Source organism: Octopus bimaculoides, chromosome 1 (assembly GCF_046866305.1).
Source record: "Octopus bimaculoides isolate indiv1 chromosome 1, ASM4686630v1, whole genome shotgun sequence".
Lineage (NCBI taxonomy): Eukaryota > Metazoa > Mollusca > Cephalopoda > Octopoda > Octopodidae > Octopus > Octopus bimaculoides.
In genome coordinates this window covers 120,646,193-120,671,231 of record NC_142928.1, presented here as the reverse complement: position 1 = coordinate 120,671,231, position 25,039 = coordinate 120,646,193, and the positions used below count along the sequence as shown (strand labels likewise).

At 39.8% G+C, this 25,039-nt stretch overlaps 1 protein-coding gene across 7 annotated transcripts in view; it reads left to right on the top strand.

Moving 5' to 3' along the window:
• The window catches only part of LOC106871510 (uncharacterized protein F21D5.5), a 95,729-nt gene that overhangs the window by 54,099 nt on the left and 16,591 nt on the right, over nucleotides 1-25,039 (top strand). For all 7 annotated transcript variants that reach the window (XR_008264649.2, XM_052969836.2, XM_089357005.1 and 4 more), the window contains 2 exons: nucleotides 5,127-5,154; nucleotides 6,517-6,578. Coding sequence is in view for 6 of the 7 variants with exons in the window: in XM_052969836.2 (XP_052825796.2) it covers nucleotides 5,127-5,154; nucleotides 6,517-6,578 (90 nt within the window). In the remaining variant the exon portion in view is untranslated. The remainder of the gene's footprint in view (nucleotides 1-5,126; nucleotides 5,155-6,516; nucleotides 6,579-25,039) is intronic.

Below are 25,039 nucleotides of genomic sequence, written 5' to 3'. Positions count from 1 at the left end.
ACAGGTCTTCGCAAGTGGAGTTTAGTGTCCAATGAAGGAAGGTACGCATAAGTGGACTGGCTGAGGCCTTAGATTTAGGTCTCACTTGGCTTGCCGGGTCGTCTTACGCACAGCATATTTCCAGTTGGCAGAGTTTCTACAGCTGGATGCACCACCTAACACCAACCACTCAGAGAGTGCAGTGGGTGCCTTTACGTGCCACCGGTACGAAGGCCAGTCAGGCGGTACAAGCAACGGCCATGCTCAAAATGGTGTATTTTATGTGTCCCCTGCACAGGAGCCAGTCCAGGGGCACTGGCAACGATCTCACTCAAAAGTCCTTACACATGCCGCGGGCACAAGTGCCAGAAAGGCGACGCTGGGCACAGGTGCCATCACGATTTCACTTGCCCCAATAAGTCTTTGCAAGCTGAGTTTCGTATCCAATGAAGGAGACGACGTTGGCATGGGTGCCAGTCGTCGAATTTAACTCGATTTCGATTTCACTTGCCGCAACAGGTCTTCGCAAGTGGAGTTTAGTTTCCAATGAAGGAAGGTATGAATAAGTGGACTGGCTGAGGACTTAGATTTAGGTCTCACTTGGCTTGCTGGGTCTTCTCACGCACAACATATTTCCGATTGGCAGAGTTTCTACAGCTGGATGCCCCTCCCAATGCCAACCACTCAGAGAGTGCAGTGGGTGCCTTTATGTGCCACCGGCCTGAAGGCCAGTCAGGCGGTACTGGCAATGGCTACGCTCAAAATGGTGCATCTCATGTGCTACCTGCACAAGAGCCAGTCCAGGGGCACTGGCAACAATCTCTCTCGAAAGTCCTTACACATGCTGCGGGCACAAATCCCAGAAAGGCGATGCTGGACATAGGTGCCATCACGATTTTGCTTGCCCCAATAAGTTTTTGCAAGCTGAGTTTCGTGTCCAATGAAGGAGGCGACGTTGGCATGGGTGCCAGTCGTCGAATTTAACTCGATTTCGATTTCACTTGCCTCAACAGGTCTGCAAAAAACAACTTAAACAAATTTTTTCGTTTAAAATACAATTTGAACGAAGTTTAAGGTTAAAATAATAAAGATAATATTAGCACATATTTAAACGATGCAATAGTTTAAGCTAGGCTATTTAAGACTAAAAACGTTTATTTATAAGAAGTCTAGTGAAAATATTCTGTAAAGTATAGGAATAGAAATAAAAATATGAATGAAAACATTATTATGAATGAATGATTAAACTTTATATAACTTAAATCAATAAAAAAAGCATTAACGATATTGTATAAACAAAGAAATTAAAATAAAAAGACTAGGTATTTATCGCACAGTATTGATCGAAAATATTTCAACCCTAATCAAATCGAAGTCTTACTTCTAAATAATTTAGTGTTAAATAAGGTATCGATTAAAATTATCATTAAAAATCAATTGAATAATAAAAAAATACAAGAATACTTATTTTTTCAAACAATGATATAAAGTCGTTAAAGAAAGTAAAAATTATACTAATCAAAATGTTGTTGTAGTTCAAACTGAAACTTAGATGTTAAACTCAGAACTAGAGGTTTATTAGAAATAAAAATATGAATGAAAAAATTATTATGAATGAAAGATTAAACTTTATATAGCTTAAGTCATAAAAAAAAAACAACCCATTAACGATACTGTATAAACAAAGAAAAAAGACTAGTTATTTATCGCATAAAATAGAATGAAATATTAAACAGTATTAATTGAAAATATTTCAACCCTAATCAAATTGAAGTCTTATTTTAGGTTAAAATGATACTCTTACTTCTAAATAATTTAGTGTTAAATAAGGTATCGATTAAAAATAATCTTTAAAAATCAATTGAATAATATAAAAATACAAGAATACATATTATTTTCAAACAATGATATAAAGTCATTAAACAAAGTAAAAGCTATACTTATCTAAATGTCGTAATTCAAACAGTTTGAATTACGACAACATTACGACACTCTAGCCAAATCAACTACATCCTCTCCAGAAATAGGGAAAAAGGGCGGTTTATAAATGCCAAAACCTTCCCTGGCAAAGAATGTACCCCTCAACACAGATTAGTAGCTAGCGACTTCGGGATCAAGGCAAAATGGATGCCCAGAAGTAGACCGGCTTGGAGGAGAAGGGTATAGAAGCTTAAAGATCCTGCAAATGGACAGAGATTTAGAGACATGTTACTCGAAGCATTTAACGAAATAGAAGGGGATATAGCATCATACGACGTGGAAGACAATTGGAGGTTTCTGCGGGACAACCTGCTGAGAGCCACCAACCAGATCTGTGGCTAGTGTAAAGTCCCCACTTGACCCAAAGTAACATGGTGGTGGAACAAGGTGGTAGACAGGGCTATTAGACAAAAGAAACAGGCTTGGAAGGACTGGAAGAACGGTGGTAGCAGGGAATTGTATCAGACTGCCAGAAGGGAAGCTAGGCGACAGGTTTATTCAGCCAGAAGGGAAGCAGATAAGAAAAAATTTGCCAATGTTCTTTGCTGTGAGGACCAAAGACTTGAGGTATTTCGTATTACAAGACAGTGTGTGAGAGAATTGTGATGTCGTAGGAGAGAAATGTGTTCGCATGGATGATGGTACGCTTGCACTAAATGAGGCTGCAAAGAAAGAGGTCTGGAGATGCCACTACAATAGATTGCTTAATAAAGAGAATGAATGGGAGAAAGAGAGCCTGCTGTATGTAGACCCAACAGAGGGACCAGCTATCCGAGTTGACAGTACCATGGTAGATAAAGCAATTAAGAGTGTGAAGACAGGGAAAGCCCCCGGCCCATCAGGAATTACTGCAGAGATGCTCAAAATATCTGGCAGTGTTGGCTATAGCCTAGTCACCCGTATAGCCAGTTAGGTGATACACAAAAGAGTCATACCCAATGACTGGTGTAGCAGCAGCATAGTCAACTGCTACAAAGGTAAAGGTGACGCTTTAGATACAAATAATTACAGAGGTATCAAGCTGTTAGATCAGGTAATGAAAGTCGCGGAGAGGGTCATAGCCCAACAAATTAGGGAGCAAGTCAGTTTAGATGAGATGCTGTTTGGGTTCATACCAGGGACAAGCACCACTGATGCTATATTTCTGGTAAGACAGCTTCAGGAGAAATACTTAGCCAAGGATAAACCTCTGTACCTGGCTTTCATTGACATGGAGAAAGCCTTTGACAGGGTCCCCTGATCCCTTATCTGGTGGTCAATGAGGAAACTTGGGATAGAAGAATGGTTAGTGAGAGCTGTGCGAGACATGTACAGAGACACTGTCAGTAAGGTGAGGGTTGGCAATGAGTGCAGTGAAGAATTCCGGGTAGAGGTAGGGTTCTGTCCTCAGCCACCTCCTATTTGTCATAATCCTCTAGGCAATAACAGAGGAATTCAAGACAGGATGCCCCTGGGAGCTCCTCTATGCTGATGACCTTGCACTAATTGCTGAGTCACTATCAGAACTAGAGGAGAAGTTTCAGGTGTGGAAGCAAGGACTAGAATCGAAGTTCCTTAGAGTCAACCTAGCTAAAACCAAAGTCCTCATAAGTTGGAAGGTAGACAAAACACAAACCCCTTCAGGTAGATGGCCCTGCTTGATCTATAGAAAAGGTGTAGGTAGAAACTCTATAAGATGTACCCAGTGCAAGCTATGGACACATAAGAGGTGCAGCAATATCAAAGGCAGGTTAACTAGGAAGTTAGTTTTTGTATGTGACAGATGTTCAGGTGCAATAAACACTGTAAATGTGCAGAAAACAACTTCTGTCTCATTCCAGGGAGAAAAACTCGACGTAGTTGATAGCTTTCGCTATCTGGGTGACCAAGTTAGTAGTGGGGGTGGGTGCGCTGAAAATGTAGCTGCTAGAATAAGAATAGCCTGGGCAAAGTTCAGAGAGCTCTTACCTATGCTGGTGACAAAGGGCCTCTCACTCAGAGTAAAAGGTAGACTGTATGATGCATGTGTACGAACAGCCATGCTACATGGCCGTGAAACATGTGCTGTGACTGTTGAGGACATGCGTAAGCTCGCAAGGAATGAAGCCAGTATGCTCCGATGGATGAGTAATGTCAGTGTGCATACCCGACAGAGTGTAAGTATCTTGAGAGAAAAGCTGAACATAAGAAGCATCAGTTGTGGTGTGCAAGAGAGACGATTGCGCTGGTATGGACATGTAGTGAGAATGGATGAGAATAGCTGCGTCCGCTTTCCATGCTTACATGGGTTGGACGATTTGACTGAGGACTGGTGAACCAGATGGCTACACTAGGCTCCAATCTGATTTGGCAGAGTTTCTACAGCTGGATGCCCTTCCTAACGCCAACCACTCCGAGAGTGTAGTGGGTGCTTTTACGTGCCACCGGCACGAAGGCCAGTCAGGCGGTACTGGCAACGGCCACTCTCAAAACGGTGTATTTTACGTGCCACCTGCACAGGAGCCAGTCCAGTGGGACTGGCAACAATCTCGCTCGAATGTCTTTACATGTGCCACCAGCTCAAGTGCTACGAAGGCGATGCTGGACACAGGTGCCATCATGTATGTATGTATATTTATATGTATCTATGTATATATATGCATATGTATATATGTGTTTATATATGTATGTATATATGTATGTATATATATATATATATATATATATATATATATGTATATGTGTATATTTATATATATGTATATGTGTATATTTATATGTATGTATATGTGTATATTTATATGTATGTATATGTGTATATTTATATGTATGTATATGTGTATATTTATATGTATGTATATATGTATGTATGTGTATATGTATATGTCTTATATATATATATGTATATATGTATGTATGTATATATATATGTATATATGTTTATATATATGAATATATATGTATGTTTATGTGTGTATATATGTATATGTGTGTGTGTGTATATATATATATATATATATATTTATATATACACTGACCATTGCAATGCAATCACTTTAGTCCCAACATGTATGATATCCAATCGTAATTGCCAAAAAGTACAATTCAAGTAAAGCATATTATATTTAAATAATTGTTTGTGGTTGTAGAAGAAATGAATTGTTTGTAACAATTTTGTGAAATAGTTTGTTTTTATCTTCTCTTTCTAGCTTATTTTATTGGTGGGATATCCTGCAGGTATGTACTCTTTTTTAAGTGGATTACTTTGTTTATGTTTTACCTTTATCCATAAATTATTTTTTCATATGATAGTGTGGCAACCCAAATTGATTAGTTAAACAAGGGAATGAAATAGTGCTGTTTTTTGCAACCTTTTACTATTAAGGGATTTTTTTTAGCTAGCTGTGACATTTTATGATGTAATGAATACAATTTCCTCTGAGGAAAGAAACACCTCTCTCTTTCTCTTTTTCTCTCCCCCCTCTCTTTCATCACCACTATGGCCACGTCTATTTTCCTGCACTCTGATAAATAAAAAATATTTCCAGTCATGTCGTACTATATGTAGACAGGTCAGGAATGTTATATTTATCATTTTTATTCTATTTTTATTGAACTCATTGTAGAAAAGGCAACAAGAAAGCAAGATATTGTATTAAGAGCTCAACTCATTTAAACTGAATGTATTTACATAAAGTTTATCTAATAATTAGGTTATAAAAGCAAGATAATTAGGAAAAGCAAGATACATTATTCTATGAAGTGGGAATAATTCTCTATTTGCTTAATCTCAGATCATATAACAAGTTAGTATGTGTTCAGGGGCTAAAAGCATTTCAAGCCCTAATTATGAAGCCCAGTCTTAATTGCTGCCATATTGCATAATGTAACGAATAATTTCTCTGATGCTGTTTTTTTTTTTTTAGCAGATAAACTGGTATGTGTCTCAGAACTGGTTTTAGATAACTCTCTCTCTTTTAATGTTACCAATTTAATGAATTAGCAGTTAATTAATAATATTTTTTAATTGTTGCTAGTTAATGGATGTATTGGAATACATCAATGGCATTTAATGATAAATCTTGAAAGGCCCTAAAATTTTTGGAGATATGCTGATTATGAATTTTGATGCACCAAACAGAATTCAACATGGTTTATTGTGCATTAGCAATACTCTCTGACCATTGTGTATATACACATTCAAGAACATTACAATAACACCCTCCAGAATATAGTTGTTGCAGTTATTAGGGGTATACAATGGGAGAATCAAAAATGTATATATTAACCTTTAAAATCACAAATTAACACCAATGAAATTTTGTCAAAAGTTTAACTGATTTAAATATCTCTCTTAACCCATCTTGTTATGCAAATTGTAGCAGTTTCTATATTTATTCATTCTTTCAATAAAATTTTTTTCAGTGTTAAGGTTATGTAATTATAGAGTAAATTCATTTTTCTTTCTGTTCAGCATTTTAATGGCTTTCATCACCCTTTTCATTTAACTTACAAAGAGCTTGTTAATTTGAAGTTATGATTTAAAAAAATATTTTTTATGTATTTTGTTTTTTTACATTTTTCAAATTTCAATTCCAGGTGGAAAAACTACTTTTGTAAAAACACATCTTGAGCCTGCTCACTATGTTCATATTAATCGTGTAAGTATGTATTTTTTCCCTTAAATTTTCTTTGCAGACAAAAATTTAATACAATGGTAAATTGTTGGTAAACCAGAACTAATAGTTGGTTTTAATCTCCATTTGGAATCACTTCACTTAAGTAGCTAATGGAAAAAAAAAGGCAAAAGCAACAGAAAGGTGCAGATGTGGCTGTGTGGTAAAAAAGCTTATTTCTCAACCTCATGATTCCGGGTCCACTCCCCCTCATGACACCTTGGGCAAGTTTGTCTACTATAGCCTCACACATACTATAATCTCTCTCACACACACACACACACACATATAATACACACACACACACACACAAGGTGTTCAAAAAGTCTCTCCGCAATAAGTATTTTATTGCAAAATAAATATTTATAAGATGGTATAAGACTACAAAAGAATATATTAGACTTTACAAAACTTTAAAAAATTTAATTTCTCTTTTACTGCCAAGTGAGTACTACCTAGGCAGAATTCACTGCAGAGAGACCTTTTGAACACACTGTATATTCATATATATACACACACACACATATATGTACTTATATATATATATATATATATATATATATATATATATATATATATATATATATATATATATATATATATATATATATTATCATCGTCGTTTAATGTCCGCTTTCCATGCTAGCACGGGTTGGACGATTTGACCGAGGACTGGTGAAACCAGATGGCTACACTAGGCTCCAATCTGATTTGGCAGAGTTTCTAAGGCTGGGTGCCCTTCCCTACGCCAACCACTCAGAGAGTGTAGTGGGTGCTTTTACGTGTCACCCGCACGAAGGCCAGTCAGGCGGTACTGGCAACGGCCACGCTCAAGATGGTGTATTTTATGTGCCACCTGCACAAGAGCCAGTCCAGGGGCACTGGCAACGATCTCGCTCGAAAATCCTACGAAGGCCAGTCAGGCGATACTGGCAACGGCCATGCTCAAAATGGTGTATTTTATGTGCCACCCGCACAAGAGCCAGTCCAGGAGCACTGGCAACGATCTCGCTCGAAAGTCCTTAGACATGCCGCGGGCACAAGTGCTAGAAAGGCGATGCTGGGCACAGGTGCCATCACAAATTCGCTTTCGCTTGCCCCAATAAGTCTTTGCAAGCTGAGTTTCGTGTCCAATTTAACTTGATTTCGATTTCACTAGCCTCAACAGGTCTTCGCAAGTGGAGTTTAGTGTCCAATGAAGGAAGGTATGCCTAAGTGGACTGGCTGAGGCCTTAGATTTAGATCTCACTTGGCTTGCTGGGTTTTCTATATATATATATATATATATATATATATATATATATATATAAGTCAGTAAATAGTGGAGTTGTGTTAACCGCATGTGGAGAAATAATAGGAAAATGAAAAATAATAATAAGGCAGAATGCTAAACTGGAAGCATATTTTAATAAAGATTTTTAACCAGCTTTCATTGCGAAGCAAATTTTCAAGAAGAGGGAAAATGAAAATGTTTTTTACAAAGAAGTACAAAATGAAGAAAATAATATATAAAAAAAATAATATATAAAAAAATAAATATACATTATATTGTCTTTGAGCTTTTGAAGTTCAATGGTAATTCATGTATATAATGGTTGGAAAAATAAGGATGCATGAGAATTGAGAGTTGTGTTAGGTTTAAAAAAAGGGCTAAAAGTTTGTGTTAAGCAGGAACTGTGGTGTCAAAACAGGAAGTGTGTGTAAGGGGAGACAAATGTTTTTAGTTAAAGTTATGAACTCTTTTTCAACAGGAAGTTTATGTCTGTTCCTGTCTCCCCTTACACACACTTCCTGTTTTGACACCACACTTCCTGTTTTGACACCACACTTCCTGCTTAACACAAACTTTTAGAGTACCAGTAATTTTACTGGGTTTAATATAATTCAGTGTGATTCTGTTCCCTTTTGAAGAAGGCCTTCTGTATTTGTAAGAAAATTGTCGTTACTTTACTATTTCTGATTTATTGGCGTTAAAAGTATTTGACGTTGATATTAATTTTCTTTTGTTTCTTTTGTCTTTACTGCTCTAAATTTTGCATTCTGGGTCAAGAAAGTTCACTTTGTGTATAGTCTATCACTATTTTTAAAAATTTTACGGCTTAGTCATTTCTATGAAGCTCTTCTAATACTGGTGGGAGAATTCAATGTACTAAACCTTATTGCAAAAAATATTAATTCTTTAGTTGTGGTTTCCAAGCTTGGTAACACCTCCCTCCACACACACATACACACACACACACACATTTTATTACTGGTTATGTCACTAACTTGCAGTTTTTCAAACTCTATACTAAGTTTTTTGGGAGAGTTGATGAATTTGTTGTCTCTAGGGAGACAACAATGTTAATGACACATGCACTGATTCAATTCCACTCCTTCATTATTAGTTAATTGGTTAAATACCTATCCAACTAATTAATTGATCATTTGTTTAACTTGTTGGTTTAACAGTCAATCGTTTGTTTTGTTTTGTTTTGTTTTTGTTTGTCAGAGTTCTTTCATTGCCATTCACAACCTTTTCAGTGATTCCCATTTCATTATAGGGCTGTGTGTGTGTGTGTAGGTTTGTGTATGCTTGTGTGTTTCTCTGTCCTTGTGTATGTGTTTATGTGTGAATGCTTGTGTGAGTGTCTGTGCATGCGCATGTGCATGTGTGCCTGTGCCTATTTGCTTGTGTATATGTGTGCCCCCTTTTGTATGCATGGTGTGTGTATGCCTGTGCATGTATGTGCGTGCACATGTGCTTATGTATGCCTGAGTGCATGCACATGCATGTGTGGGGGGGTCTGTGTGTGCATGTATGTGCATATCTATCTGTACTACATATTTATCTACTTACCTATTTATCTACCTGCCTGTCTCCCTATATACTTACCTACCTACTTGATTAACTAAATAGCATTCTACATAACTAACCTAACCACCTAAATACAATCCTACTTATCTACCTACATGACTGCCTGCCTACCTACTTACTTACCCAGCCACCCATCTACCTACCTACCTACTTATGATTCTGCCTATGTATCTACCTGTCTACTCAAATATACCTGTGTATGTACTCTGCATAGGTGGTATCTATGGCATTGAAGTATCTCTACCTCCTACATGTATTTCCTATTCAGTATGAGTAATGTTTCATTTATAAGGACACATTCTTGTAGTTGACTAAGTCAAGGGTTCTCAACCATTTTTTATCCATGGACCCCTTTGATAACTATTTTATCCTGGTGGATCCCTGTAGCCATTCAATGTTTAAAAACTGGTTTTATAGAAACTTCTTTCAAAATTTCTATTTTGTTTTTCCCACCTTAACTTGTTTAGATTGAACCATGTCAAATGTTAGAGAAAGAAACGTAACTGTTTCTTGCAGTACATACCAATACATACATTGAAAGCAACATTTTTTAGGGTCTCTTAAAGAACTTTTGTGGATCCCCAGTTTACTATTTTGTTGTGTGGACCCCAGAAAACCTTATATGGATTCTTAGGGGCCATATGGACCCTGGTTGAGAACCATTGGTCTTAATAATGAGTCCCTTGGGTGTTTGGACAAAATGCAGATGTCAGTTTCCCATCATTATACTCTCTCTAGTGTTCATTCAGCCTTTCTGCTAAACTCTTAGAGGTCTCCCCAGTGTATGCTGTGCTCCTGTCCTTACAAACTCCTTTCATGCATCCTTATGCTGTAGACTACATTTCTAGTCTTACACTTAATACTGGGATTAAAGGTACCACACAGTTCTTACCATTGTGTGTGGTATTGTCAAAGGGGTATGTCTTACATAATTGGGATCTGATGGACCTCCTTGGTTTCTGAATCTTAATGTTGAGTCTGGTGTCCTTCAGAGCCTTCCTAAACCTACGTGCTAATTCCCCATGCAGTGTGGCCTCTACAGACATCAGTCCTTGATATTTATCAGCTTTGTTACAAACCTTCTGTATACTGTTCCAGTGTTTACTTTGGTATCTAGGACGAGTACCACTGGCATCATTACAGATTATGTTATCTAATTTCTTTCTGGCACCCCCTGTATACTTGAACCCTATCTTTCTGGTTGTATCCAGAGAACTGCATGCTGTGCATGAAGTTCTGTGCATGTCTCCTTGTTTCATAGGGTTCACACAGACAGGCATAAGTGCATATACATGCAGATACCCACATACACGCACAGGCATATGTGCACACACATGCACACGCTCATTCAAGCACTCGCATAAACACACACACACACACCCAAATGACACAGGAACACACAACCATACACAAACCTACACCATATATATGCATGTGTACTCATATACAGACACAGGCCCACACTGACATACACAAGGCATACACCTACTATACATACACATGCACACATACGCACACACCTACATAGCACACATACACACACAACCACACATGCATACACACACACCCTCACATGCACAGGCACATACATGCATGGATGCAGAGTATACACACACACACACCCATGCACGTACACATGGATGCAAAAATACAGACATGTACAAAAGCATACACATACACACACTCTCACACATGCAAACACAGGTATATACACATTCACACAGTAATACATACATATACATACACATGCAGATAATCACACACACACACACATACAAGCAACAGGATCTTAGACAGGCAAATACAGCCCCTATAACAAAATGGGGGAGAAGTCACTGAAAAGGTTGTGAATGGCAATGAAAGAACTCTGACAAACCCCCACCCCATCCCCTAAAAAACAAAAAACAAACAAACAATTGACTATTTAATCAACAAATTAAACAAACTATCAACTAGTTTGATAGATATTTAACCTGTTGACTAATGATAAAGGTGTGGAACTGAACCAGTGTGTGTGTTGGTGTGATGACTCTCCCTAGAGACAACAAAATTTGTTTCAACACACGAATTCACATAAAGAATCCTGAAAACCAAATACAAAAATGAAATAGTTGTTAGTTTAATTATTCTGTTGCTTAAGGTGGCAAACTGGCAGGATTGTTAACACACTGGGCAAAATGCTTAGTGGCATTTCATCCATATTCACGTCCTGAGTTTCAATGCTGCCAGGGTCAAATTTGCCTTTTATTTTTTTGGGGGTCAATAAAAAAGTACCATTTGAGTACTGGAGTCGATGTAATTGACTTATCCACTCCCTTGAAATTGCTGGCCTTGTGCCGAAATTAGAAACAAGTTATTCTGTTATTTACTCTGGCTACCTTAGTTACTTTATCCCATAATCTGCCTATTCTAACAACTCCAGCATTGATACCCATTCAGAAGAATGTTTACTTGTGTTCCTTGCTGTAAGAATTCTGGCTGAAGTTTTTCTCTGTCTTACTGTTTGTACAATAAGCATTGTACACATCTATTCACTTCTAATCTTTACAATCTCTCCAGGTCTACCTTTTACTGTAAAAAGTTTCTGGTGGTTTTGGAGTTGTTTGAGTCTGTTTTCTGCATCTAAAAAGAAGTGAGTCACCTTCTCTGTTGAGCAGAAAAAAAGTAACGTTTGTCTCTTCTGAGCAGGAAAAAAAGTAACGTAAATAATAATTATATGCATAGTTTAAACTAAGAACACTTGCTTGCTATGTCTTTACTTGAGAAATTGGGAATAATATATGACATGCCTAAGTTGCTCATTTACATGTGTCAATGAACTTTTAGGCGAAGCTGCTGAACTGCTGAAAGGTGGTGAGAGAAGAGGAGAGAGAAAGATTATTCATATGATTAGTTATGTTTGCATAATGCTGAATAAAGAGATGTCATATATATAAACTTTCTCATTCATTTTCACTCCCTCTCTGTTTAACCTGTCTGTGTCTCTCCTGATATTTATTTCACTATGTATCTCTCTCTCTCTCTCTCTCTCTCTCTCTCTCTCTCTCTATATATCATCATCATCATCATCATCGTTTAACGTCCGCTTTCCATGCTAGCATGGGTTGGACGATTTGACTGAGGACTGGTGAAACCGGATGGCAACACCAGGCTCCAGTCTGATTTGGCAGAGTTTCTACAGCTGGATGCCCTTCCTAACGCCAACCACTCAGAGAGTGTAGTGGGTGCTTTTACGTGTCACCCGCACGAAAACGGCCACGCTCGAAATGGTGTCTTTTATGTGCCACCCGCACAAGCCAGTCCAGGGGCACTGGCAACGATCTCGCTCGAAAATCCTACAGGAGCCAGTCAGGCGGTACTGGCAACGGCCACGCTCAAAATGGTGCATCTCATGTGCCACCCGCACAAGAACCAGTCCAGGGGCACTGGCAACGATCTTACTTGGCTTGCCGGGTCTTCTCACGCACAGCCCATTTCCAAAGGTCTCGGTCCGTGGTCATCGCCTCGGTGAGGCCCAATGTACGAAGGTCTTGCCTCACCACCTCAGCCCAGGTCTTCCTGGGCCTACCTCTTCCACGGGTTCCCTCAACTGTTAGGGTGTGGCACTTTTTCACGCAGCTATCCTCCTCCATTCTCACCACATGTCCATACCAGCGCAATCGTCTCTCTTGCACGCCACAACTGATGCTTCTAATGTTCAGCTTTTCTCTCAAGATACTTACACTCTGACGGGTATTCACATTGACATTACACATCCAACGGAGCATACTGGCTTCATTCCTTGCGAGCTTACGTATGTCCTCAGCAGTTACAGCCCATGTTTCACTGCCATGTAGCATGGTTGTTCGTACGCATGCGTCATACAGTCTGCCTTTTACTCTGAGTGAGAGTCCCTTTGTCGCCAGCAGGGGTAAGAGCTCTCTAAACTTTGCCCAGGCTATTCTTATTCTAGCAGCTACACTTTCAGCGCACCCACCCCCACTACTAACTTGGTCGCCCAGATAGCGGAAGCTATCGACTACCTCTAGTTTTTCACCCTGGAATGAGATAGAAGTTGTTTCCTGTTTGTTTGCAGTCTTTATTGCACCTGAACATCTGCCACAAACAAAAACTAACTTGCTAGTTAACCTGCCTTTGATGTTGCTGCACCTCTTATGTGTCCATAGCTTGCACCGGGTACATCTTATAGAGTTACTACCTACTCCTTTTCTACATACTGAGCAGGGCCATCTAGTATGTAGCAGGGCCATCTAGTATATATATATATATATATATATATATATATATATATATATATATATATATATATATATATATATATATATATATATCTTCTCCCTCCCCTTCGATTAACTCCTGCCCAGCGCCTGTTTGGGGCTATATAACTAACACACGCGACCGACTCCTTCACTTGCTTCTAAAATCCTTGCCGAATTAATACGACCATAACAGAATGACCAGATAAGTCTTTCTCTGTCTTCAGCCAGGCTTCCACTAACTACTTATTTTTGCCTCTGATCTACTTATTTCCATGTTTTCAGTTGTATTTTCTCGCACAGACACTTAAAGCTAAAACTTGTCTTAGAAGTAGCTGGCCACCATCCTGTATTTACTGTGTACAAACGATAGAAATCCCTAAAATCCTCGTGCTATGAATAACCCTCTCTCTCTCTTTTAAACTTTCTCATTCATTTTCACTCCCTCTCTGTTTAACCTGTCTGTGTCTCTCCCAATATTTATTTCACTATGTATCTCTCTCTCTCTCTCTCTCTCTCTCTCTCTCTCTCTATATATATATATATATATATATATATATATATATATATATATATATATCTTCTCCCTCCCCTTCGATTAACTCCTGCCCAGCGCCTGTTTGGTGCACCCGCCCTCCCACCCCCTCCACCAGTACTGGAAGTTCCTATCTTGTACTGCAGTACTGGAAAGTTCCTATCTTCTACACCAGTATCGGAGGTTGTTATCTTCCTCACCAGTACCATGACTGTCCTCCATGAACACTTCTAAAGATTTCCCACCCCCACTTGGTTTTATCCCCCTATGTAAGGTAGAGATCATATACGATAGTATAGTGGATGCTGGCTGAGGGGAATGCTACTGATTGTTATGTTCTCTGCAAAATGCGAGCTTTCTTTTCAGGTACATGACGCCGTTCCTCGCCCCAAGGTTTTACGAGTCCTTACCCCCCACACCCTCAGGGTTGGCACTCTTAACGTCGGCACACTGAAAGGTAGATCTGGTGAGATTGTTGAGATGCTTGAACGGAGACATGTCGATATCTGCTGCCTCCAAGAAGTAAGGTGGAGAGGTTGTTCCACTAGGCTCCTCACAGGCAAAGAACACAGGTACAAGATTTTCTGGGCAGGAAACACAGACGGGGTCGGGGGCGTGGGTATACTTCTTGCAGAGAAATGGGTGGATAAGGTAATCGAGGTGGTTAGAGTATGCGATAGAATACTTAAGATTAGATTAGTCCTACACCATGGTTTAGCAACCATTATCTCGGCCTATGCCCCTCAGCCCGGGCTACCCGATGGACAGAAAGACCAATTCTATGACACCCTTCTGCAGACTACCTCATCGACGAATGACAGGGACCTTCTCTTTGTGGCTGGTGACTTCAATGGACATGTTGGACAACATTCAGGGGGCTTCTGTGGCGTACATGGAGGCTATGGTTTTGGTTCCCGCAATGAGGAGGGAACCAGGCTGCTGGAGTTCTGTGATGCAAATGACCTTATGATCTGCAATACTAACTTCAGGAAACCTGCCAGTCACCTAGTCACCTACCGTTCTGGCAGGCACACAAGCCAAATTGACTACATCCTCGCCAGGAAAAGGGAAAGACGGCTGCTCAGAAATGCCAAAACGTTCCCAGGCGAAGAATGTACCCCACAACATAGACTAGTAGTTAGTGACTTTAGGATCAGAGCTAAGTGGCTGCCCAGAAGACGACCAGCTTGGAGGAGAAGGGTATGGAAGCTCAAAGATCCTGCAAATGGACAGAGACTTAGAGACCTTTGACGAAATAGAGGGGGATGTAGCTTCACACAATGTAGAGGACAACTGGACTTTTCTACGGGACAACCTGCTGAGGGCCACCGACGAGATCTGTGGTTGGTGCAAGGTCCCTTCTCGACCCAAAATAACGTGGTGGTGGAACAAGGAGGTAGACAGGGCTATTAGACAAAAGAAACAGGCTTGGAAGGACTGGAAGAACGGTGGTAGCAGGGAATTGTACCAATCTGCCAGAAGGGAAGCTAGGCGACAGGTTTATTTAGCCAGAGGGGAGGCAGATAAGAAAAGATTTGCCAATGTTCTGCGCCGTGAGGACCAAAGACTTGAGGTATTTCGTGTCGCAAGACAGTGTAGGAGAGAGAATAGTGATGTCGTAGGAGAGAAATGTGTTCGCATGGATGATGGTACGCTTGCTCTAAATGAGGCTGCAAAGAAAGAGGTCTGGAGAAGCCACTACGATAGATTGCTTAATAAAGAGAATGAATGGGAGAAAGAGAGTCTGCCGTATGTTGACCCAACAGAGGGACCAGCTATCTGAGTTGACAGTACCATGGTAGATAAAGCAATTAAGAGTATGAAGACCGGGAAAGCCCCCGGCCCATCAGGAATCACTGCAGAGATGCTCAAAATATCTGGCAGTGTCGGCTATAGCCTAGTCACCCGTATTACGAACCAGGTGATACACGAAGGAGTCATACCCAATGACTGGCATAGCAGCACCATAATCAACTGCTACAAAGGTAAAGGTGACGCTTTAGATACAAATAATTACAGAGGTATCAAGCTTTTAGATCAGGTAATGAAAGTCACGGAGAGGGTCATAGCTCAACTGCTTAGGGAGCGAGTCAGCTTAGATGAGATGCAGTTTGGTTTTGTGCCTGGGAAAAGCACCACTGATGCTATATTTCTGGTAAGACAGCTTCAGGAGAAATACCTAGCCAAGGATAAACCTCTGTTCTTGGCTTTCGTTGATATGGAGAAAGCCTTTGACAGGGTCCCCCGATCTCTCATCTGGTGGTCAATGAGGAAACTAGGGATAGAAGAATGGTTAGTGAGAGCTGTGCGAGCCATGTACAGAAACTCTGTCAGTAAGGTGAGGATTGGCAGAGAGTACAGTGAAGAATTCCGGGTGGAGGTAGGGGTCCACCAAGGTTCTGTCCTCAGCCCCCTCCTATTTATCATAGTTCTCCAGGCTATAACAGAGGAATTCAAGACAGGATGCCCCTGGGAGCTCCTCTATGCTGATGACCTTGCACTAATTGCTGAGTCACTATCACAATTAGAGAAGTTTCAGGTATGGAAGCAAGGACTAGAATCAAAGGGCCTTAGAATCAACCTAGCTAAAACCAAAGTCCTCATAAGTAGGAAGGTAGACAAAACACAAACCCCTTCAGGTAGATGGCCCTGCTCGATCTGTAGAAAAGGAGTGGGAAGTAACTCTATAAGATGCACCCAGTGTATCAGACAGAGTATCAGTACCTTGAGAGAAAAGTTGAACTTACGAAGCATCAGTTGTAGTGTGCAAGAGAGACGACTGCGCTGGTATGGTCATGTAGCGAGAATGGATGAGGATAGCTGTGTGAAAAAGTGCCACACCTTAACAGTTGAGGGAACCTGTGGAAGAGGTAGGCCCAGGAAGACCTGGGATGAGGTGGTAAGGCACGACCTTCGAACATTGGGCCTCATCGAGGCAATAACTTCTGACCAAGACCTTTGGAAATATACTGTGCGCGAGAAGACCCGGCAAGCCAAGTGAGACCTAAATCTAAGGCCCAGCCAGCCCACTTATGCGTACCTCCCTTCCTTCATTGGACACTAAATTCCACTTGTGAAGACCTTGTGCGGGTGATACATGAGGGTTTTTCTTTTTTTTCACATGAAATCTTTCGAGCGGGATCGTTGCCAGTACCCCTAGATTGGCTCTTGTGCGAGTGACACATGAAATGTTTCGAGCGAGACTGTTGCCAGTGCCCCTGGACTGGCTCTTGTGCGGGTGACACATGAGGCTTTTTTGAGCGGGATCGTTGCCAGTGCCCCTGGACTGGCTGATGTGCGGGCGACACATGAAATCTTTCGAGCGGGATCGTTGCCAGTGCCCCTGGACTGGCTCATGTGCGGGCGACACACGATATCTTTCGAGCAACATTGTTGCCAGTGCCCCTGGACTGGCCCTCGTGCAGGTGACACATGAAATGTTTCGAGCGGGATCGTTGCCAGTGCCCCTGGACTGGCTCATGTGCGGGCAACACATGAAATCTTTCGAGCGGGATTGTTGCCAGTGCCCCTGGACTGGCTCATGTGCGGGCGACACATGATACCTTTCGAGCGAGACTGTTGCCAGTGCCCCTGGACTGGCTCATGTGCGGGCGACACATGAATTCTTTCGAGCGGAATCGTGCCAGAGCCCCTGGACTGGCTCATGTGCGGGCGACACATGATATCCCTCGAGCGAGATCGTTGCCGGTGCCCCTGGACTGACTCTTGTGCGGGTGACACATGAAATGTTTGAGCGGGCTCATTGCCAGTGCCCCTGGACTGGCTCATGTGCGGGCGACGCCCCTGGGCCGGCTCTTGTGCGGGTGACGCCCCTGGGCCGGCTCTTGTGCGGGTGACACATGAGGTTTTTTGAGCAGGATCATTGCCGGTGCCCCTGGACTGGCTCATGTGCGGGCGACGCCCCTGGGCCGGCTTTTGTGCGGGTGACACATGAGGTTTTTTGAGCAGGATCATTGCCGGTGCCCCTGGACTGGCTCATGTGCGGTCAACACATGAAATCCTTCGAGCGAGATCGCTGCCAGTGACCCTGGACTGGCTCTTGTTTGGGTGGCACATAAAAGACACCATTTCGAGCGTGGCCGTTTTCGTGCGGGTGACACGTAAAAGCACCCACTACACTCTCTGAGTGGTTGGCGTTAGGAAGGGCATCCAGCTGTAGAAACTCTGCCAAATTAGATTGGAGCCTGGTGTGGCCATCCGGTTTCACCAGTCCTCAGTCAAATCGTCCAACCCATGCTAGCATGGAAGGCGGACGTTAAACGATGATGATGATGATATAATTTATAACAGTTTAAGGAGATCATTAATATTAATACAAGTTATAGAAATAATAATTACTTGCATAGCTTAAACTTAGCATTCTCGTTGCAGCTTTCTTGAGAGATTGGCAATAATATGTCACATTCACTCTGTCACTCTCAATGTCACATGAGAGATGGCATTGTATTAGGTCTGTCTGTCTATTCAATCCCACTCTATCATTCTTTATTGCTAACCATCTTTCTCTCTCTCTTTGTCTCTGCCTCTCCCATTACTCTTTCTCTTATCAATCATTACAGATACCTTTATCTTTTATCTGTTACAGTCATTAGACTGCATTCATGCTGGGGCACTTCTTTGAAGAACTTTTAGTGCAATGAATTGACTCCAGGACTTATTTTTTTATAAAGCCTGGTACTTATTCTGTTAGCCTCTTTTTGCTGAACTGCAATGTTATGGAGATGTAAACAAACCTACACCAGTTGTCAAGTAGTGGTGGGAGGACAAACACACACAAACACACACATACACGCATGCACGCACACACACACACACGCGCGCACACACACACACACACACACACACACACACACACACACACACAAATGTAAGACAGGCTTTTTTCAGTTTCCATCTAGCAAATCCACTCACAAAGCTTTGGTCAGCCTGAGGCAATAGAAGAAGACACTTGCCCAAGGTGCCATGCAGTGGGACTGAATCCAAAACCATGTGATTGGGAAGCAAGCTTCTTAACACACAGCCATGCCTGCACCTATCTATTACTCTCTTTTTCTTCACTGTCTTCCTCTGCACTCCCTTTCTCACATCACTTTTTCCCTTCCAGTACTCTCTCTTCTACCATCTCACCTCCCTCTTGTCTCCCTTTTCTCTCATCATATCAGTTATGCAGTTTTTATTGAACCTTCATATCAACGACCAACAAGACACTATCTGTTACCCTCTTACTTCTTTTAATCCTACATATTAACCTTTCCTTTCTATCACTCAGGTCTTCTTTCATTACTCTCCCTGTTAACACTTTCTTACTCTTGTCTTCTTTCATTATACTTTCTTTGAGCTGCTGGGAACAGGACAACCTTTTGGTAGTGGTGGGCAAATGAAGAGAGACAATGTAGGATAGCAAGTATTATTTAGTCTTGCCATCTTTTCTAATACTGAAGTCATGATAAAATGCAGCTGGTACAAGTGGAGGAAATGTATCCAGCCATGAAAAACATGTTGGTAATGAATGTGGAAACCATCCTATTCATTTCTGCAGAGAAAGGTGGATGTAAAACTGATGATGTTGATAATAATGATAACAAGGGTGTTTATGGTGATGATGAGTATGCGCGTACGCATGCACGCACGCACACACACACACACACACGTGTGTGTCAACAAATGAGAACAAAAACAAATTAAAACGACATACTCATGGAAAAACAGTTCATACATTCAATGATATGTCACAGTAACAGGTCTTTCAATGAAACCATCCTCAGCCCACTGTAGCCACAGAAACTACTACACACCAGGATCAGGTGCCCCATGCCCACAATGTCAGTCTCACCAAGGAATCTTTGGCATGTGGGATTGGTGGCCCATATTTTTCACCCCAACAATACCAAATCAGATTGGAGCCTGGTGTAGCCATCAAGTTCGCCAGTCCTCAGTCAAATCGTCCAACCCATGCAAGCATGGAAGGCGGATGTTAGATGATGATGATGAATGCCACAGATGCAACAATCTAGGGTATTCAAATCAAGAAAGCTAGAAGAGCACATAGTGTTAGGTGTCACATGATCATGTGATCAGGTTTTTCTTGGGTCTTTTCAGATACAGAGTGCTTTCTCCTTGTCACATACGACTTGTATCTGATGTTCTCATACACCATGCATCTGATTGTGGATCTTACCACCTTGAACTGCTTGGTGAGGACTCTCATGAAGCTGTTTAGGTTGTCATTGATAATGTCCTAAAATCTGATGGATAGACTTGGATGTCATGATAATGTCCTACTGTTGAAAATGTTTCTCTTGACCATAGATAACATGTTCCTGTCAGAGGCCTCCATGTCTCAGAAACTGGCACCTTCAGAGCCACAGCAGCTGACAGCTAGAGCCATGAACATGGTGTACATTTATATTTTCTCTGTGAGATTGACATCTGCTACATTAATGCTGTTTATATTTGATAAAAAATAAAGTGAAGAATTAAAATTCTTATAACTTTATCTGTGATTATTCAAGGATTTTATCATTGTTGACAAGAAAATCGAATCAGTGGAGCAGACTCTATATTGTTAGTTGATTTATTAGAAGTAGTAAAATCACCCTCAAATCTCCCCCTTCTGTATTAGAAGGGGTCAGATTGAATAATATGGCCCTGGGTTATCTGCACATAGGAAAAATACTGAAAGGTTAAGATTGGAATGTTTTTAAACCTAGTCACAAACTGTAAAGCTTTAGTCTTTTTATAGTAGAGGGTCAGATATGGTAAACCAGAAGAGATCAGATAGCAACCATCTGTATATTAGAAGGCTTTACTGTGTCAATAGTATTGAGGTCAAACTAAGTTGAGAGGGGAACTAGCTGTTATTTATAATTATAATTAATTAGGTAAGTTCTAGATATGTATTTTCAGTATGTTATTATGCCTAGGCTCTTGTGACTATTACAAAATTCATAAAATGCTCTTTACAAAAATGCGAAGAATGGAAAAGTATACTACTTTCTATGAAAATATTTTGACCTCTTGTTTCTTGAAGCTTAAATTTCTGTAAAACTGTTTTTAATGTCACTAGTCTGGTTCAAGTGTTTAAAATAACCTAACAGAGTTACATGATGCTAAAGGTTTCTTTTGATCCTTGTTTGTGCGATTCTATAGTTGTCAAGAATGATTTTGAAGAATTATAAAAGCTTTGTTGGCATGGAAAAAGTACAAAAGAATTTAATATGTAGGTGGGTAATGGTGATTGGTGGATGTAGCTTGAAGTACCTCTTGGGGAACAAAATGGAGTGTAACATTAATGCTGATCTTCTTTTTACCTTCTAGAGTTGACTGAAGTATGTTTACACCTGTTAATGATAATGGTGGTAGTTGTGATGATGATGATTGCTGCTGCTTAGTTGTCTCTAGCTTGTCATGCCTATTATTTTCATTTATTTCTTTTTTTGTTTAGCTTGTGCATTCTACTATAGCCCTGGGCCTACTGAAGCTTTCTGAGTGGGTTTGGTAGATGGAAACTGAAAGAACACTGTTGTATATACATGTGTGTGTGTGTGTTTGTACCCTTGCCAAGACATCACATGATGGTTGTAAATCATCAACATCATCATACAATGATGTTGTTCTTTTCCTGTTTTCAATGAAAAACTTGTATAGCTGTGGGGAAAATAATACCTTGCCTGGAGATAAGGGTTGTCAACCGAAAGGGCATCTGGTTGTAGAAAATCTGCCTCAACAAGTTCTGTCTAACCCATGCAAACATAGAAAAGTGGACGTTAAATGATAATGATGAACTTAAAAAATTAACCCTTTTGTTACCCTATTTCTGTTGATATATAATGCCTTTGTTTCAGTTAATTTTGAAAATAATAAAGAATTTAGTACAATAACTTCCTCCTTATTAAACTGGCATCTGGAAAATATTAACTTAAAATTTTGATGGAAGATTTTAATTTAGATCGTTTTAACCCTTTTAGCATTCAAATTATTCTGCCAAATGTAATGCTTATTCAGTTACTATGTTTTAAATTAATCGTGCATTATCTTGTAGCTTCAAGATTTCGATTGTGATTGCATAACAAGTGAAATATTTAGGTTAGATACGGTTGGTTTAAATGTTAAAGGGTTAAAACAGTAAGTTTGTGTCATAGAAACAGGGGTAGTCTCAGATGGGTTGGAATCAAAAGGGTTAAGTAGATTGTCTTCAGAAACTGCAGAAGCTACATCTCTCAAAAATAGAATATTATGAACTGGTTAGGAGGCTAAGCATGTAGTTTCTATATTTGCTCAATCTAAAAATAAAATTTAGCACTTTTAACATGTAGGCCACACTTCAGACAGCATACTTACACTGTTTAGGTGATTGGTCAACTAGAATATTGATCAGATGTGGGGTTAAAGCCCTAACTAATGTGCTGGAACTGATTTTTATGGTGTGCTGGACCCTCTAGATTGTTTGTTGGACTTTTACCTTTGTATGATAAATTAGTTGAAACACAACTGCTCAGTGAAACTATTCCAACAACAAAATCAATGGGACAAATATATATATATATATATATATATACAGTGAGAGAGAGAGAGAGACAATAATGGGGTAGTTGGCTGCAAGTTTAGAATTTACAATAAATGTTCATGTTTGTTTGACTATAGAGGGCAGCAATCCTTTCAAGGCCAATTCCACATTTTTAAAAAAAATCATTGTCCCCTTTTCCAGAAGGTGCAATTTGCAATCGATGTAAGAAGAATTTATTTATTTTGCTAATGAGGCTGTCACATTAAAACAATGAATTGAGATTGTTTGGCCTATCAAACTGTCTTGTTATTCATTTGTCTATGTTGCTCTTTAGTTTGAACAGTATTTATCTATGTGATGGTATGGGTAGTGATGGGGGTTCTTATTATGTGTGTGTGTTTACAGAGGTGTATGTTTGTTAGAGCTGCTTGTGTTTGTGTGCATGTATTTTACAGCTACTATAGACATCCATTATAACTTTTGTGTACGACTGGCAGTCATTACTTTATGTGTGTGTGTGTGTATGTGTATACTTGTATCTGTGTTGCTGCTTCTCTGTGTTTGTGTATATGGACCATATTGCTCTGTGTGATATGTTATATGTTAAGCTGCTGTTCTTTCAGTAATGTTGTTGCTCATTCATTTTCAGTGAGCATTTGTCTGAGCATGCTGTTATTTCATGTTCAGTCTTCAAATAGTATGGTGGAAACTGGTTTCAGTGATGGCTCTTGAAGTGTTTTCTCTCTGTCAGTTTCTATCTGAGTCTAACACATACATACACATCCGTACTTTCCCTCTGCCTATCTATCTCATTCTCTCATATATACACATGCATGCGCACATATGTGTGTATGTGTGATATGTGTGCAAATATCATTCCAGTTATATATATATATATTTATATATATATATATATATATACATATGCATATTCATGCAGATATACACTCAAATCTGTAATATATGTACACACACACACACACACACACACACACCCACACACACACACACACATTTCCATTCTCCTTTGCCCAGCTTTTTACAATTAGATACACAGACATCCTGATTACAAATATCCCACGACTTATGCACACATACTCCATGCAGCCATAACACCAATAATATAGTCACTCACTCACTCTTTTTCACCCAGAATCACATGCATGCATGCACATAATCTCGTCTTATAGGCCATTTTAGATGCTAACACATACATGCACTAATTGCAAACACATGTGCATACATAAGGCCTTATGCATTCTCATTAGCCACACATATATATATTTTCAGCTGCTTATGCATACACAAATAGGAAATTATATCACATATACCATACAACTTACTCCACTTGCACACTTGCAAATCTGTTCTGCAGTATATACACCCTGCACATACATATATGCACAAGAAAATATACATTACATACTCCTTGCTTGAACATTCCATCATGCAATTCATTACTCTATCTTCCTATCTCCCTTATCTTTCTCTCTATATCTCTCTAACTTCTCACTTCCTTTACTTCTTTCTGTTCCTGTTATATCTCTCACCCCATTTCTGATTCCCCTAACTCAATCCTTCCCTCCTCCCTTCTTTATATCCCTATCTTTCTCTTGCCCTCTTTCTATCTCTCTGTCCCCACTTCTTTTATAATAGGTCAGTTTTCCCCACTTCTTTGGCAGTGCAATGAAGTTATCCAAATTTAGATTTCCTGTTTGTCTTCTGTCATTTATGCCACTCTATTCTTCATTGATCTCAAATCCAAACAAACATTTTTTTTCCTTTCTTCAGCCATTTCAAACAAGAAATACTTGTTAAAAATAAAATAAAAATTAAAGAAAAAATATAGGCAAATAAATTACTACATTTGTTAGATTTTTATTTAACATGCATGTTTTTTAGTGAACACCAAAGAAGTGAACTAGAAAATGCATTGTAAACTGCATCTTATATAATTATCAAGAGAATGGGGCTAGGAGAGATATATCATTGAAGCAGCTAAATGTACTCCATCTTTCATATAAGAAATTGTAGGAAATAAAGTAACAATTAAAACAAAAATCTGAAAGGAAGGGATAGTAAATAAATTTCTATTTTTATTGCATTTTAAAATTGAATTCTTTTTAGACAGTCAAACTTATTTACCTCCTAGCACTTGAGGAAGAGTGTTAAAAATGGAATTCAAAAGTAGGTTGAATTGTGGATGATTGTGTTACTGGAATCATTTCAGGTGCTGCCAGAGAAACGTGAAATAAGGAATTGTATAAATGA